Source organism: Anomaloglossus baeobatrachus, chromosome 6 (genome assembly GCF_048569485.1).
Source record: "Anomaloglossus baeobatrachus isolate aAnoBae1 chromosome 6, aAnoBae1.hap1, whole genome shotgun sequence".
NCBI classification, from domain to species: domain Eukaryota; kingdom Metazoa; phylum Chordata; class Amphibia; order Anura; family Aromobatidae; genus Anomaloglossus; species Anomaloglossus baeobatrachus.
The window spans coordinates 531,688,346-531,701,599 of record NC_134358.1 but is presented as its reverse complement, the minus strand read 5'-3'; the positions used below and the strand labels follow the sequence as shown (position 1 = coordinate 531,701,599).

The 13,254-nt window shown below is 50.3% G+C and overlaps 1 protein-coding gene across 1 annotated transcript in view; it reads right to left on the bottom strand.

Annotated features, from left to right (window-relative positions):
- Positions 1-11,157, bottom strand: part of C6H10orf67 (chromosome 6 C10orf67 homolog) — a 200,894-nt gene extending 189,737 nt beyond the window's left edge. Inside the window, exons 1-3 of the mRNA XM_075316800.1 lie at positions 11,030-11,157; positions 3,945-4,065; positions 90-233 (exon numbers count right to left, since the gene is read on the bottom strand). Coding sequence (XP_075172915.1) covers positions 90-233; positions 3,945-4,065; positions 11,030-11,139 — 375 coding nt within the window. The 5' untranslated portion in view covers positions 11,140-11,157. The remainder of the gene's footprint in view (positions 1-89; positions 234-3,944; positions 4,066-11,029) is intronic.
- Between the last annotated feature and the right edge of the window lie 2,097 nt (positions 11,158-13,254).

Below are 13,254 nucleotides of genomic sequence, written 5' to 3'. Positions count from 1 at the left end.
CGCGACAATGGTGGCCCCGTACCATGGATGAGTTATTACCGGGCCCTCTGAAGTCTCCTATACATGCTACTTATACAAGCACGTGTTACCTTTTTGTGAACCGTTTCCAGATCCCGCACGGTATCATTCATACGGTTGTAAAGTTCCAGCGCTTGAGCCTCAATTTTCTGATTGTATTCTGCTTGTAGAGCATTTTTTTGTAAAACGACCTCTTTCTTCAAAGTGTCAAGTGACTAGAAGAAGACAGAGCACAGCAATTTCAATGGAGATGAAATATAGTCAGAACATTAGCAAAGCATTGGGGGCAGGTAGGATGGAAGATTGGACTATGTAGGATTTGTTTGTAGTCCGTAACCATGGTGATACACAAGTCTTCATTGAAGCTGTTAATCAAAAAATGAATATTCTCCCACTTTTCCCGCCCAGCCCTCTGCCGGCATCAGTTATTCACTCAGACTATCATATTACTGCCCGAGTATTGCAGCGCAATTCTCGGACTGGCTAGTGTCTCTTCTGACCCAAGCGTGGCAGCTTGTTTTTCTATGCAGCTGTCATGCTCAGGTGAGGAAAAAATTAATATTCTCCCACTTTTCCTGCCCGGCCCCTCGGCTGGCATCAGTGATTCACTCAGACTGTCGTATTACTGCTCGAGGATTGTAGCACAATGCTCGGACTGGCCGTCTGCTCTTCTCACCTGAGCGTGACAGCCGCATAGAAATACAAGCCGTCATCCTTGGGTCAGAAGAGCAGTCAACCAGTCCGAGTATTGCTCTGCAATCCTCGGGCAGTAATATGGCAGTCTGAGTGAATCACTGACGTCGGCAGCGGGCTGGGTGGGAAAAGTGGGAGAATATTCATTTTTTCATTAAAACAATTTTCAATCACTGCTGCAGACAGAGGGTGGGCATGATTATAGGTGGGGGAAGGGGGTGAATATTCAGTTTTTCATTAACACAATTTCCAATCACTGATGCAGGCAGAGGGATGGGTGGGAAAAGTGAGAGAATATTCATTTTTTTCATTAACACACTTTCTAAGCACTGACACCGGCAGAGGGGTAGGCAGGAAAAGTGGGAGAATATTCATTTTTTCATTAACACACTTTCCAATCACTGATGCAGGCAGAGGGGTGGGCGGGATTTTAAGCAAGGGAAGGGGGTGAATATTAATTTGCAATTAACACAGTCCAATCACTGATGCTGTCACAGAGAAGTGGGCAGAATTATGGGCAGGGGAAGGGGTGAATATTAATTTTGCATAACAGGCGACCCAATCACTGAATACAAAATATAAGACATTCCCCGAAAAAAAAACCTAGTGCATCTTTTTGAGCTAAAGACAATATGGGATCCGGTCCTTTTTTCGGAGAAACACAATATCAGGCACTGTCTTCTTCATGATCTCAGGCAGGTATGTTTGACACTGAAACCCTGTGATGTTTCAGAGAAAAATATACTATAAAGGCCACATTAAAGACGAGTCAGACAGGGGGATCCCATGGAGTGACAAGTCTCTCCATATACATACATTCAGGGAGAGACCTGTCAGTCACTGGCCGCGGGTGGGGAGAAGCTGCCGGGGAACTGCTTGTCTGACTAGTCTCGAGCATGGTTCAGTCCCTGGTGGCTATTAACTCCTTCACACCTTTGGAAATTTTCTGTTTTTCCTCCCTTTCTTCCAAGAGCCATAACATTTTTTATTTTTCTGTCAATATAGCCATATAGGATTTTGTTATTTGGACGAGTTGCACTTTTGAGTGACACCATTCATTCTGTCCCATATTATACTGGAAAATGGGAAAAAAATCCAAGTTGTTGTTTTATTTTCAATGGGGCAAGAGGGTGTTGAAATGAACGTTTGCGGGGTTTTTCAATATTTTTCACTTTTTATTGGATGTAATAATATCCTTAGGGGACTTGAAGCATCGATCGTTCGATCAATTTTGCTGTACATAGTAGTGCATCAGCACTGCATTGTATTGCAGAAATCAAAATCTCCTATGCCCAACATTCACATGAGTGACAAGCACAGGCATTATCAGATGACCCCTGGCTGTCACAACAACTCATTGGCACAGCACGATCACATCAAAGGCGTGATGATTGGCAGGTGGAATGACGCACCCCCTGTGAGAAATTGTCAGAAACTGACAGTGGGATTTAACAGGTTAACAGTCATGGAAGGATCGGAGATCTGCCCGCGGCTGTTAGAGGGACATGACGGCTGATTTGTGTGGGAAAAGATGAAGGCTCAGCGTGCGAGCCCGCATCAAAGGCACGGACATCACATATGAAGTAAGTTTAAGTCACATCTCATGAAGGGCTTAGGCTAGTTTCACACTTGCGTTGAATGGTATCCGTTGCATTGCGTTGTGTGATGGATGCAACGGATGTGTTGCATATAGTGGCACAACGGATGCTGCAAAACAACGCAATTCGTTTTGTTTTTTTACAGTTTTACCGTCGGCAGACTACTGTGAACGATCAGCTGATCGCTAACAGTAGTCGGCCGCCGGGTGATCAGCCGATCACTCACAGTAGCCGGCCGCCGGGTGATCAGCCGATCACTCGCAGTAGCCGGCCGCCGGGTGATCAGCCGATCACTCACAGTAGTCGGCCGCCGGGTGATCAGCCGATCACTCACAGTAGCCGGCCGCCGGGTGATCAGCCGATCACTCGCAGTAGCCGGCCGCCGGGTGATCAGCCGATCACTCACAGTAGTCGGCCGCCGGGTGATCAGCCGATCACTCACAGTAGCCGGCCGCCGGGTGATCAGCCGATCACTCCCAGTAGCCGGCCGCCGGGTGATCAGCCGATCACTCCCAGTAGCCGGCCGCCGGGTGATCAGCTGATCACTCCCAGTAGCCGGCCGCCGGGTGATCAGCTGATCGTTCGGTCGCTGACAATGTGTGCGGGGGGCGGGGGCGGAGTGCGAAGTGGGTGGAGCCGAGCGGGGCCATGGCTGAGGATGTCAGTGCCGCGGGGACTGCATCGCTGGGGGACAGGTGAGTGTGTGTGTGTGTGTGTTTTGTGTGTGTGAGGGAGGGAGGGAGCGGAGCCGAGCGGGGAAGTGTCGGGCTCCCGGCACACGTAACCAGGGTTCCTTGGTTACCCGATGTGTACCCTGGTTACGGGTGGAGGGAGCCAGAGAGAGCATGCGCAGTGAAATCCAAAGGATTTCGCTGCTCAAAAAAACGTAACATGCTGCGTTCCTTCCGCCCGACGCAGCTTCAAAATAACGACGCTGCGTCGTCCGGCGGATGCAACGCTGACACTTGCGTTACAGTGCGTCATCCATACAAGTCTATGGAGAATAGCGCAGTGCGTTAACGGACTGCGCTATTCTCCATAGTGACGGACTCCGCTGAACGCAAGTGTGAAACTAGCCTTAAACTATGATTTTCTCTGAAATGTCGCAATGTTTCACAGTGAAACATACCTGGTTGAGATCATACAGCCGGTGCCTGATATATGCTGCCTGTGGATCGGGCATTATATCGGCTGTCAGGGTCCTTTTAAAGGGAATCTGTCACCAGGTTTTGTCATAACATAGGGGGTAACGATCCTGATTCCAGCGATGTGTCACTTACTGTTCTGCTTAGTGTAGTTTTGATAAAATCACAGTTTAATCAGTAGTAGATTATCATTACAGGACTACTTGGCATGCTGCAGATAGTGCAGCATATTCATGAGCTCTGTATGACTGCTAGATCTGCAGCAGAGGAAACATTGATTTTATCAAAATGACAGCAAACAGCTCAGTAAGTGACACATCACTGGAATCAGGGTCTCTGTCTCTAAATTATGCTGCTCTCAGATGGGGGAGCAAAAACCTGCTGACAGATTCCCTTTAACTGAAGACATAATTAGATCTATGCTGCAGCACAGGATCATATAAAGACACTTTCTACGACACTTTTTATGCTTTTTTTCTGGGGATCTGACCTGTGTAAGAGACTGTATGACAATCGTCAACTCTTTTATCTCCACCACTTCGCTCAGGTCAGTCTGTGTGGAGCGATCAGATTCATAGAGGCCGACACGAAGCTGATTGGAGATTGTCTGCCTGCAATAAAGTGAACTGTTATTAAAGGGGTTCACAGGTTTATAACAAATTAAAGAAGTAACATTAGAGAATGAAAAAATAATAATGAAACGAGTTGTCTTGGGCTATTATAACTTGCGCGCGGTGGTGGCACACTCATAGTTCTTTGGAAAACACTACTATCATTTATGACGCGTTATTTGCGCCAAAGACAGAAGAAGAGGATCAAATGAGATGAAGAAGTAAGAATTTACTGTAAACTGGTTAAAAGGGGAGATTAGGGCATCTCATATTGGTGAAGTGGCCATGTGATACCTCAACAATATCAGATCAGTGACTGCAGACTCCTGACAGTGTGCAGAGTGCACACTGTCAGGATTCTTCAGTATTGGCGGTAAGAGTAGCCAGTCATGTCAATGGGGTTTGCAGACTTGCAGTCACGTGCCAACTAGACATGGGCCGCCTCGCTCAATACAAGTGCACTGAGAGAGAACAAGAAAGTCAAAATTCAGACCCGCGGTCCAAATCCAGCCGGTCACTTCATTTTATGTGGCCCCCGAACTGGCCTGCCAGTAAGACCCGGGTGCTTTTCTCTGCCGTCCGTAGTGTCCAGCAGACAAAAGCACCACCAGTTTGCACTGCGCTTGTACTAAAAAGGCTGCCATGCGCAGTGCAAACTGTAGATGCAAGATTATATGGGCTCCTGATAGGTGTGACGCCATTTCCACCACATGTTAGCGGCTCCACTTCCGCTCCAGAGTGCAGCGCGCCATTCTATTAAGTAACTGAGACTCAGGAAAGATATGACTTGCACTCCCCGCCTTTAGCGCTCGCTCACTGCAACAATGAAAGCTGCAGGTGAAAAAGAGCGAAGGATGGTGGGATTTGGGGGATCTACACTGCTGTGGGCATACTTGTGGTGGGATTTTGGAGGGTTATAATACAGGAGGATGACTTTCATGAGATTTGTGGGGTCTATAATGTGGAGGGACACCTGTGATAGGTCTTGGGGGGTGTTCAATGCTAGAGGGATGCCTGTGGTGGAATTTTATGGGTCTATAATGCGGTGGGAACACCTGTGCTGGGATTTGGGGAGTAGACAATGCTGGCAGGACTCCTGTGGTGAGATTTTTTTGGGGGGTTGTGATGTTTTAGGGATGCCTGTCGTTGGATCTCGAGGTGTGTGTGCAGCACCCCTGAAGCCATCAGGGTGCTACAAGGTTCTGCATCCCACCCGGGATGCAGGGCCTACCCCCTAGGTTCCCGGAAGACCAGTGCCGGTCACACACAAAAACTCCCAGTTAATCCCAGTTTTCCCCAACAATCTCCCATACAATGGTACAGGGCTAGGGTCGGACCAATAGATGGCTGCCTAGAGGTGGAGCCAGTCCAGTCCAATAGTTGACCAGGTGGGAGGGGCAGACTGAGGACAGACAGTTAGATAGTCTGAGAGAGTCGAGGAGTGACGGTGGACAGGAGGAGACGCACTGACTCGGGGTTGACAGTAACCTTGTACCCAGGAGGGTAGTTGCCGGTGGAGGACGGTGGAGTACTCCTGGAAGTACACACAGACGGGGTACAGGACCCTAGGAAAGATAGAAGCTCCAAGCCAGTCTGTTAACACCTGCACAGCAAGGGGACCATCAAGGACCTCGCTGACCCTAAGAATCTGAAGACTCAGTAGCAAAGGGAGAACCGCGGACAGGACCAGAGACTCCAACTCCACAGGGTTCACACTACCGTTAGGCAGACAGAAGTGGATAAACCAAAGGACGGAGACTCCCAATTGCTTTACGCCATGGGGACCCATTAACCAGAGACAGGTGCAGGGGAAGAAGGTACCAGATTACTACACTGGCACTGGGACGAAGGGGACCTGGAGGTGAAACCAGCCGGCCTCGGGCAACCAGTTACCACCAACAAGCAGTGAGTAAAGACCAGTTGCACTAGACTACTGTGTGGACTACCTTCTTCCAACGCCCGTCACATTACCCATCCCCTGCTTGCTACCATCACCACCAGCCCCAGTAGTGACATTCTGCAGCGGTGGCTCCATCCATATAGCCGCAACACCGCAAGTGGCATCACGTATGAACACTAATCTAATCCCCTGTAAATATCCCCCATTACAAAAAGGGCCCAGGGCACAGAAGCGGGCAAAGGCCACCACAGTGACAATCTCAAGGTAAACACTGCCCGGGACCGAGTACCCCATATCCCGGGCGTGATATGTGTCATGCTGGGGGACACCCATGGTGGGATTTTGTGAGTCTATAATGCTGTGTGTATGCCTGCCGTGGAATTTTGGCGGTCTTTGATGTCTGTGATGGGATTTGGGGTGTGTGCAATATGATGGGGACACTTTTGATGGTTTTTTTTAGGGGTGTGCGATTCTGGAGGGACAACTGTGGTGGGATTTTGAAAGGTGTTTGATGGTAGAGGATGACTGTGATGGGATTTTTTGAGGTGTATAATGCTGTAAGTATGTGTCGTGATTCTCTGTGCAGTGCATCTCACATACCTGGAGATGCTCTGCAACACTTACAGATCTGGCAGTGTGTCTATTCCTTTGTGCAGAGCATCTTGACATTGGAGATACTCTGCGGCACCGTCCTTGATAATGAACTGGCAGCTTGGTCACCATACTGGAGTCCAGGTTGGTTCTGGGAGGTGCTGGTTTCTCCGCTGTTCCACCTTCCGGGGAATTTCTCAGGCCTCTTTACTGAACATGCTCCCCAGAACTCTGCCAGTTGTATTGTACCACCCCGGGGCTCGGCCGGCTGCCGAGCCGCTCGGATCCGTGCTCGTTGGTGGGGTGGCTCGAGCTCCTTACGGACCCAGTGGTCACGTCGCTCTGAAAGGGAGTTGGCGCTACACGTAGGGACTTCGGTGGAGAGGTCCACGGCTGGAGCCGCGGTTGTTTGTAGGGGGGATTTGAGTTTGTGACGCCACCCACGGGTTGTGGTGAATGAGATGGACACCACCGCTGCCGTTGACTAGGCTCCCGGGGACGGTGTTGCGCAGCTTGGTGTTGACCCTTCCGTGGGTAGGGGGATGATGGTCCCAGGGGGCCCGAGGGAAGGTGCTGAGGCGGGGGGAATGGATGATGCTGGCGTGTCGGTGCGGTGCGCGGCCCGAAGGCACTGTTGTACTCACTATTACAAACACGTTGGAGTCTCTGGTAAACCAAACGGGATGGTGAACGGTGACCGCAGCCGGCTGCAGTTTTCCCCTTATCAGGTTGATGGTTTCTGCCTTTCTCCTGCACCTTACTTATGTAGAAAAAGTTGACTCCTATGCCTAAGCAACGGTAGTCCGCTCCCCGGGAGAGCCCTCTTTGCCCGCAGACGCTGACCCCTTGGGTCTCTATGCCTGGCGGTGGCTTTACCCTAATGGTTGGGCTGTTGTCTTCAGTCGGGTCTTAGGTGGGATAGGTCCTTAAGTCCAGTCCTCAATCAGTTGATTTGACTCAGCCCGGTTGTTTCTGGGCCTCGTACTGGGTCTGAGTACCCCTCCTGCTGCTCCGGTTTCCATTCGGTTCCCCGGATCGGTACCGGCGGTCCACCGTCCGTCCCCGGTCCCTACGGTTTCACCGGCTGTAATTCACAGCTCCTGCAGTCGGCCACCACCATCTGCCTCCTTGCCAGAGGTGACTGGGCTCCAACCCAGACACCTGGTGTAGACTATGGCAGACCTAGGCACAGGTCTGCCCTTGAACTTCACTCCACTCAACTTCACTGTCAAGACTCATCTCCACTCTAGTTTTTCCCGCCTCAGGGCCTGTGAACTCCTCGGTGGGCGGAGCCAACCACCTGGCTCAGCCCCCCTGGTGTGAACATCAAACCCGGAGGGTGGTGACAAGGTTTTGTAGTTTGGCTGCTGTCACCTTCTTTAGGGGGGGGGGCGTGTGTGCATGGGACTACCCGTGGCAACCTGGCTAGTCCAGGGCGTCACAGTATTCTCTGGTTCTGCTGTGTTGCCATAGTTTGTGTGTCTTCTAGTATCTTGATCTTGGTATTCTGACCCCGGACTGTTATTGGACTTTCCTCTACACGCTCCCTATTCTTCTCTTGGACCCCAAACTGACTACGTCTTTGCTTGCTCTCGTTTACTACTACGTGCTCTTCTGGTATTGTGACCCTCGGATTGTGACCTGACTAGCTCTCTGTTTACCCTTTAATATTATACGTGACCTCCTGTTACCAGACCCCAGCTCTCCTGACTATCCTTCCGTTGATGCGACCCCCCGTAAGGTAGTGACAAGTGTTAGATTATGCCTGCGGTGGGACCTGTGGGATGTACCATGGTGAGGGATGCCTGCGGTGGGATTCTGAGGGTTTATAATGTTGTGGGGATGTCTGTGGTGAGAAATTGGGGGTTGTGCAATGTTGGGATTTTGGGGAGTGTATCATGTTGGGGAGGATGCTTGTGGTGGGATCTGGGGGTCTATAATGCTGGGAAATGCCTGTGGTGAGAATTTGGGTGTGTGAGATGCTTGGGGAATGCTTTTATGGGATTGGGGGAGTCTACAATGCTGTGCGGATGCCTGTGGTGGGATATGGGGTGTGTACAATGCTGGAGGTAAAACTTGTGGTGGGATTCACAGCCCCGCAGCAGCCCCCCGCAGCCCTGGGACAGCGCCTGCAGCCTAGCTCTCGTATGACCCCTGGCCAGTTTGTGCATTGCAATCCACGTATCGTGTTGCATGAAGATCTGCAGAAGCCCTTACAAATACCAGCAGCTCTTTGAAGGCAGCCATAATACTGATGTGGCCCTTGGGGAAAAGGAGTTTGACACCCCTGAAATAGAAAGTGCAAATTGCATACATGCGGTCATGTAACCGCCAGCTATCGCCAAAAATACCGGAGAATCCTGACCGTGTGTGTACTACACACTGTCAGGATTCGGATGTTCGCAGTCACATGGCGGACTACAGACTTTCATCCTAAGCCTCTACAACCCCTTTAACAAGCCTAATTACATTTATACAGATCCTCTACGCTGAGTCTGGTAATTTTTAACTCTATCATTTCCAGAGGTCACAGCATAGTGGAAATAGTGGTTACTGATGCCCTTAAAACCAATTATATGTTGTTTTTAAATGATCTTTTTCTCCATAAAAACTATTTTGATAAAGTTATTTTTTTCTAAACCTACCATAATTTTTTTTAACCCATTCATGAGCTTGACATTACCATGTGATCACTCTCTCGCGTACATAAAACCCTGTAATGTTTATGTAGTGCGGGGTATTATGCCTCTCTGTATTAGGCTGGATTCACATATCCATGTTTCAGGGTCCGGGACTCAGATCAGCATACATGAGGTTGACAAGTTTGGGTCAGGAATCTGGCAGTCAATCCATGAATCACAGACCTTGATACATGGATGTGTGAATCCAACTTAAAGGGAATGTGTCACCAGGTTTTTGCTCCCCCATCTAAGAGCAACATAATATAGAGACAGAGACCCTGATTTCAGCGATGTGTCACTTACTGAGCTGTTTGCTGTCATTTTGATAAAATCAAAGTTTTCTCTACTGCAGTTATACAGAGCTCATGAATATGCTGGACTACCTGGCAGCAGGACAAGAAGTCTTGTAATGATAATCTCCTGCTAATTAAACAGTGATTTTATCAACTACATTAAGCAGCCCAGTAAGTGACACATCGCTGGAATCAGGATCTCTGCCCCTATGTTATGCTGCTCTCAGATTAGGTGGCAAAACCTGGTGACAGATTCCCTTTAGGCCTCACTGAATCGCCCGAAGTTGTCATCCGAATGCTATCTCTGGTTTTCATGGATAACACTTGTACCTGTCATAAGCCTACGTAACCTTTCACATGTCCGTGGAAGATCCTTAGAAATGACCGATTTTGATAGGAGCATCAGAATAGAATGCAAGTCTATGGATCCATGGAAAAATCAGACCGCACTGGGAAGATATCCCGGCCCGTTACATGAGAGAAGATGGAAAAACTGATGACACTCGGACCACACTGTGATCAAAGTCTGAGCAAAAAAAAACGGTCCATATTTCTTGTACATGGAAAATACTGAGGTCTCAATGAGGCCTATGGTTGTGTTCACACTGGGTTTTTTTCCAACTTTTTTTTGTTTGCTAAAAACTGGGAAAAAAATGCTCAAAAAATGGTCGCATTCATTTTTATGCAAATTATACTTTCTGTTCATATCTTCAGGCTATGAAATTACGCCAAGTTTTTAAAATATAGTGAGACGACCATTTTTTGGGTGTTTTCCGCTAGGAAGACACTCAATAGTTTACAATAGAAATCAATGGGATGGTTCAAAAGACGCTCAGGGCTTTATTTTAATGCTTTTTGTTACCATTTTTATTTATTTTTGGTTTTATGGTTCAATGGACTTAAAAAGCCGCTTAAAAAAACGCTGATAAAAAATCCAAACAGGATGGCGCCAGGGTCAGAGCTGGCGAGGGCAGCTCAGCCCACCATAGCGGATGGGACCTTCTCTTCCTCCAATTTCGACCCTTAGGCCGGACATTAATCAGCAGAAGAGGCCCGTCTCCTGATGTATATGGGGGTCTCCTGACAGTATGTCGGGGGCGATAAACACTAAGACTGGAACGCTGTGAAGAAGCGCGTTGGTGTTCACTAAGGGGTTAAAAAAAGGGCAGAAATTGACATTAAATGATTAAAAGCGCTACACAAGCCACAAAAATAATACGTCCAAACTGATGTCACCTATACGAGCTGCAACACGGAAATATATATATATATATATATATATATATATATATATATATATAAAAATAAAATAGATAAAAAATATTACATTTTTCACAAAAGTTTGTGACCTAGCAACAGGTGCCTTCTTACATCACGTGACCAATAGCAGCCTACGGCCCACATCCCGCCGCCATGCATGCTGGGAGTTGTAGTTTGTCCACCACTTTCCACATATCATACACTGACATAGAACGCCATAGTCACATCTCCTCCATTACCTGAACTCGATCTCCCGCACATAAGCCTGCACGGCCAGCTCGTCGTCTTGTGGGCCGGGCAGAGCCGACATCTCTGGGCTTCCCCGGTTCTCCATGTTACCCTTCACCATCTAAAGAGCGTGATCGGCGTCCGTATCCATGGCAACCAGTCGCGACTTTGTACGCAAACCTCACTTCCGGTTTAAAAGAGTAGGAGCCGGCCATCTTTGATGTGGGCGCTGGCGCCATATTTGTCTTCTCTCAATATTTGTGGCTTCAATCTCTAATAAATATCTGAACACATCTTAAAATCCATCGAGTTTAATTCTCTCCTTCTTCCTGTTTCTGGAAGAGCTAGCTGACGCCAATGTGGCCACCGCTGTTGTCTCCTATCTGTCTCACACACAAAAACATGGCAGATGTGTCACTCAGGAGCCTGGGAAAGATGGCTAACACGTTATATGGGCAAACAAAGCAGATATTATGCTTCTCCTGAAACTTCTCCATTCAGTTTTACACATTAGATATTCACAGTACAAGTACAGTTGGTGATTTTTGGACCTGCCCTGGGTCTCCTGAGCTGCTCCTGGGACTCCAAATCTGACCTGGGTCTCCAGACCTGCCCCCAGTCTCCTGACGTTCCCCCGGTTCTCCTGAGCTGCTCCTGATCTCCAGACATGCCCCAAATCTCCAGACCTGCCCCGAGGCTCCTGAGCTGCCCCTGGTCTCCTGATCTGCCCCCAGGTCCCCTGACTTGCCCCCATGTCTCCTGACGTGCTCTCAGATCTCCTGACGTGCCCTCTGGGTCTCCTGAGCTGCCCCCTGGTCTGCAGCCTTGCCTCGGATCTCCAGACCTGCCCTGAGTCTCCTTAGCTACCCCTGGTCTCCAGACCTGCCCTGGGTCTCCTGACCTACCCCCGGGTCTCCTGACCTGCCCCCGCATCTTCTGACATGCCCCTGGGTCTCCAGACCTGCCCTCGGATCTCCAGGCCGGTACCCTTGTCTCCAGACCTGCCTCCGAGTCTCCAGACCTGCCCCCAAGTCTGCAGACTTGCCCACGAGTCTCCAGACCTGCCCCCGAGTTTCCAGACCTGCCCCCGATCTCCTGGTCTCCTAACCTGCTCCCGGTCTCCTGACCTGCCCCGGGTCTCCTTAAATCCCCCGGGTCTCCAGACCAGCTTTGGGGCTCCAGACTAGCCTTGGGGCTCAAGACCTGCCCCCAGTCTCCTGACCTGGCCCGGGTCTCCTGAGCTGCCCTGGGACTCCTGAGCTGCCCTGCGACTCCAGACCTGCCCCCAGTCTCCTGACGTGCCCCGGGTCTCCTGAGCTGCCCCTGAGTCTCCAGACCTGACCCCGGGTCTCCTGACCTGCCTCCAGGTCCTGAGCTGCTTTCGGTCTCCAGATCTGCCCCAGATCTCCTGGCCTGCCCCCAGGTCTCCAGACCGGCCCCTGGGTTTCCAGACCTGCCCCCTTGTCTTTAGACCTGCCCCCAATTTCCTGACCTGCTCCAGGTCTCCTGAGCTGTCTCCGGTCTCCAGACCTGCCCTGGGTCTCCTGACTTGCCCCAGCATCTCCTGACCTGCCCCCGGGTCTCCAGACCTGCCCCCTTATCACCAGACCTGCCCCCGAGTCTCCAGCCTTGCTCCTGGTCTCCTTACCTACCTCGGGTCTCCTTACCTGCCCCAGGTCTCCAGACCAGGTTTGGGGCTCCAGACCAGCCCTGGGGCTCCAGACCAGCCCTAAGGCTCCAGACCAGCCCTAAGGCTCCAGACCTACCCCCGGTCTACTGGCCTACCCTGGGTCTCCTGAGCTGCCCTGGGACTCCAGACCTGCCCCCAGTCTCCTGATGTGGCCTGAGCCTTCTGAGATGCCCCTGGGTTTCCTGACCTGCCCCATGGTCTCCAGACTTGACCCCAAGGCTTGTGAGCTGCCTTGGGACTCCAGACCTGACCCAGCTGTCGTAAGCTGCCCCTGGGTCTCCTGAGTCCTGACCTGCCTCAGATCTCGAAGCCTGCCCCAGGTCTTCTGAGCGGCCCCCGGGTCTCCTGACCGGCCCCTGGGTCTCCAGACCTGACCCCAGGTCTCCAGACCTGCCCCTAGTGTTTTGACCTGCTGGGCAAGATATTATGATCTGTACTTGGTCCATGAATGTGAGATGTGAAACCAACCTAAGGCTATGTTCACACTGTATATTTTAAGAAGTCTTTTGGAATAATCCAAGTTGTGGTCTGTTTCACAACACCCCA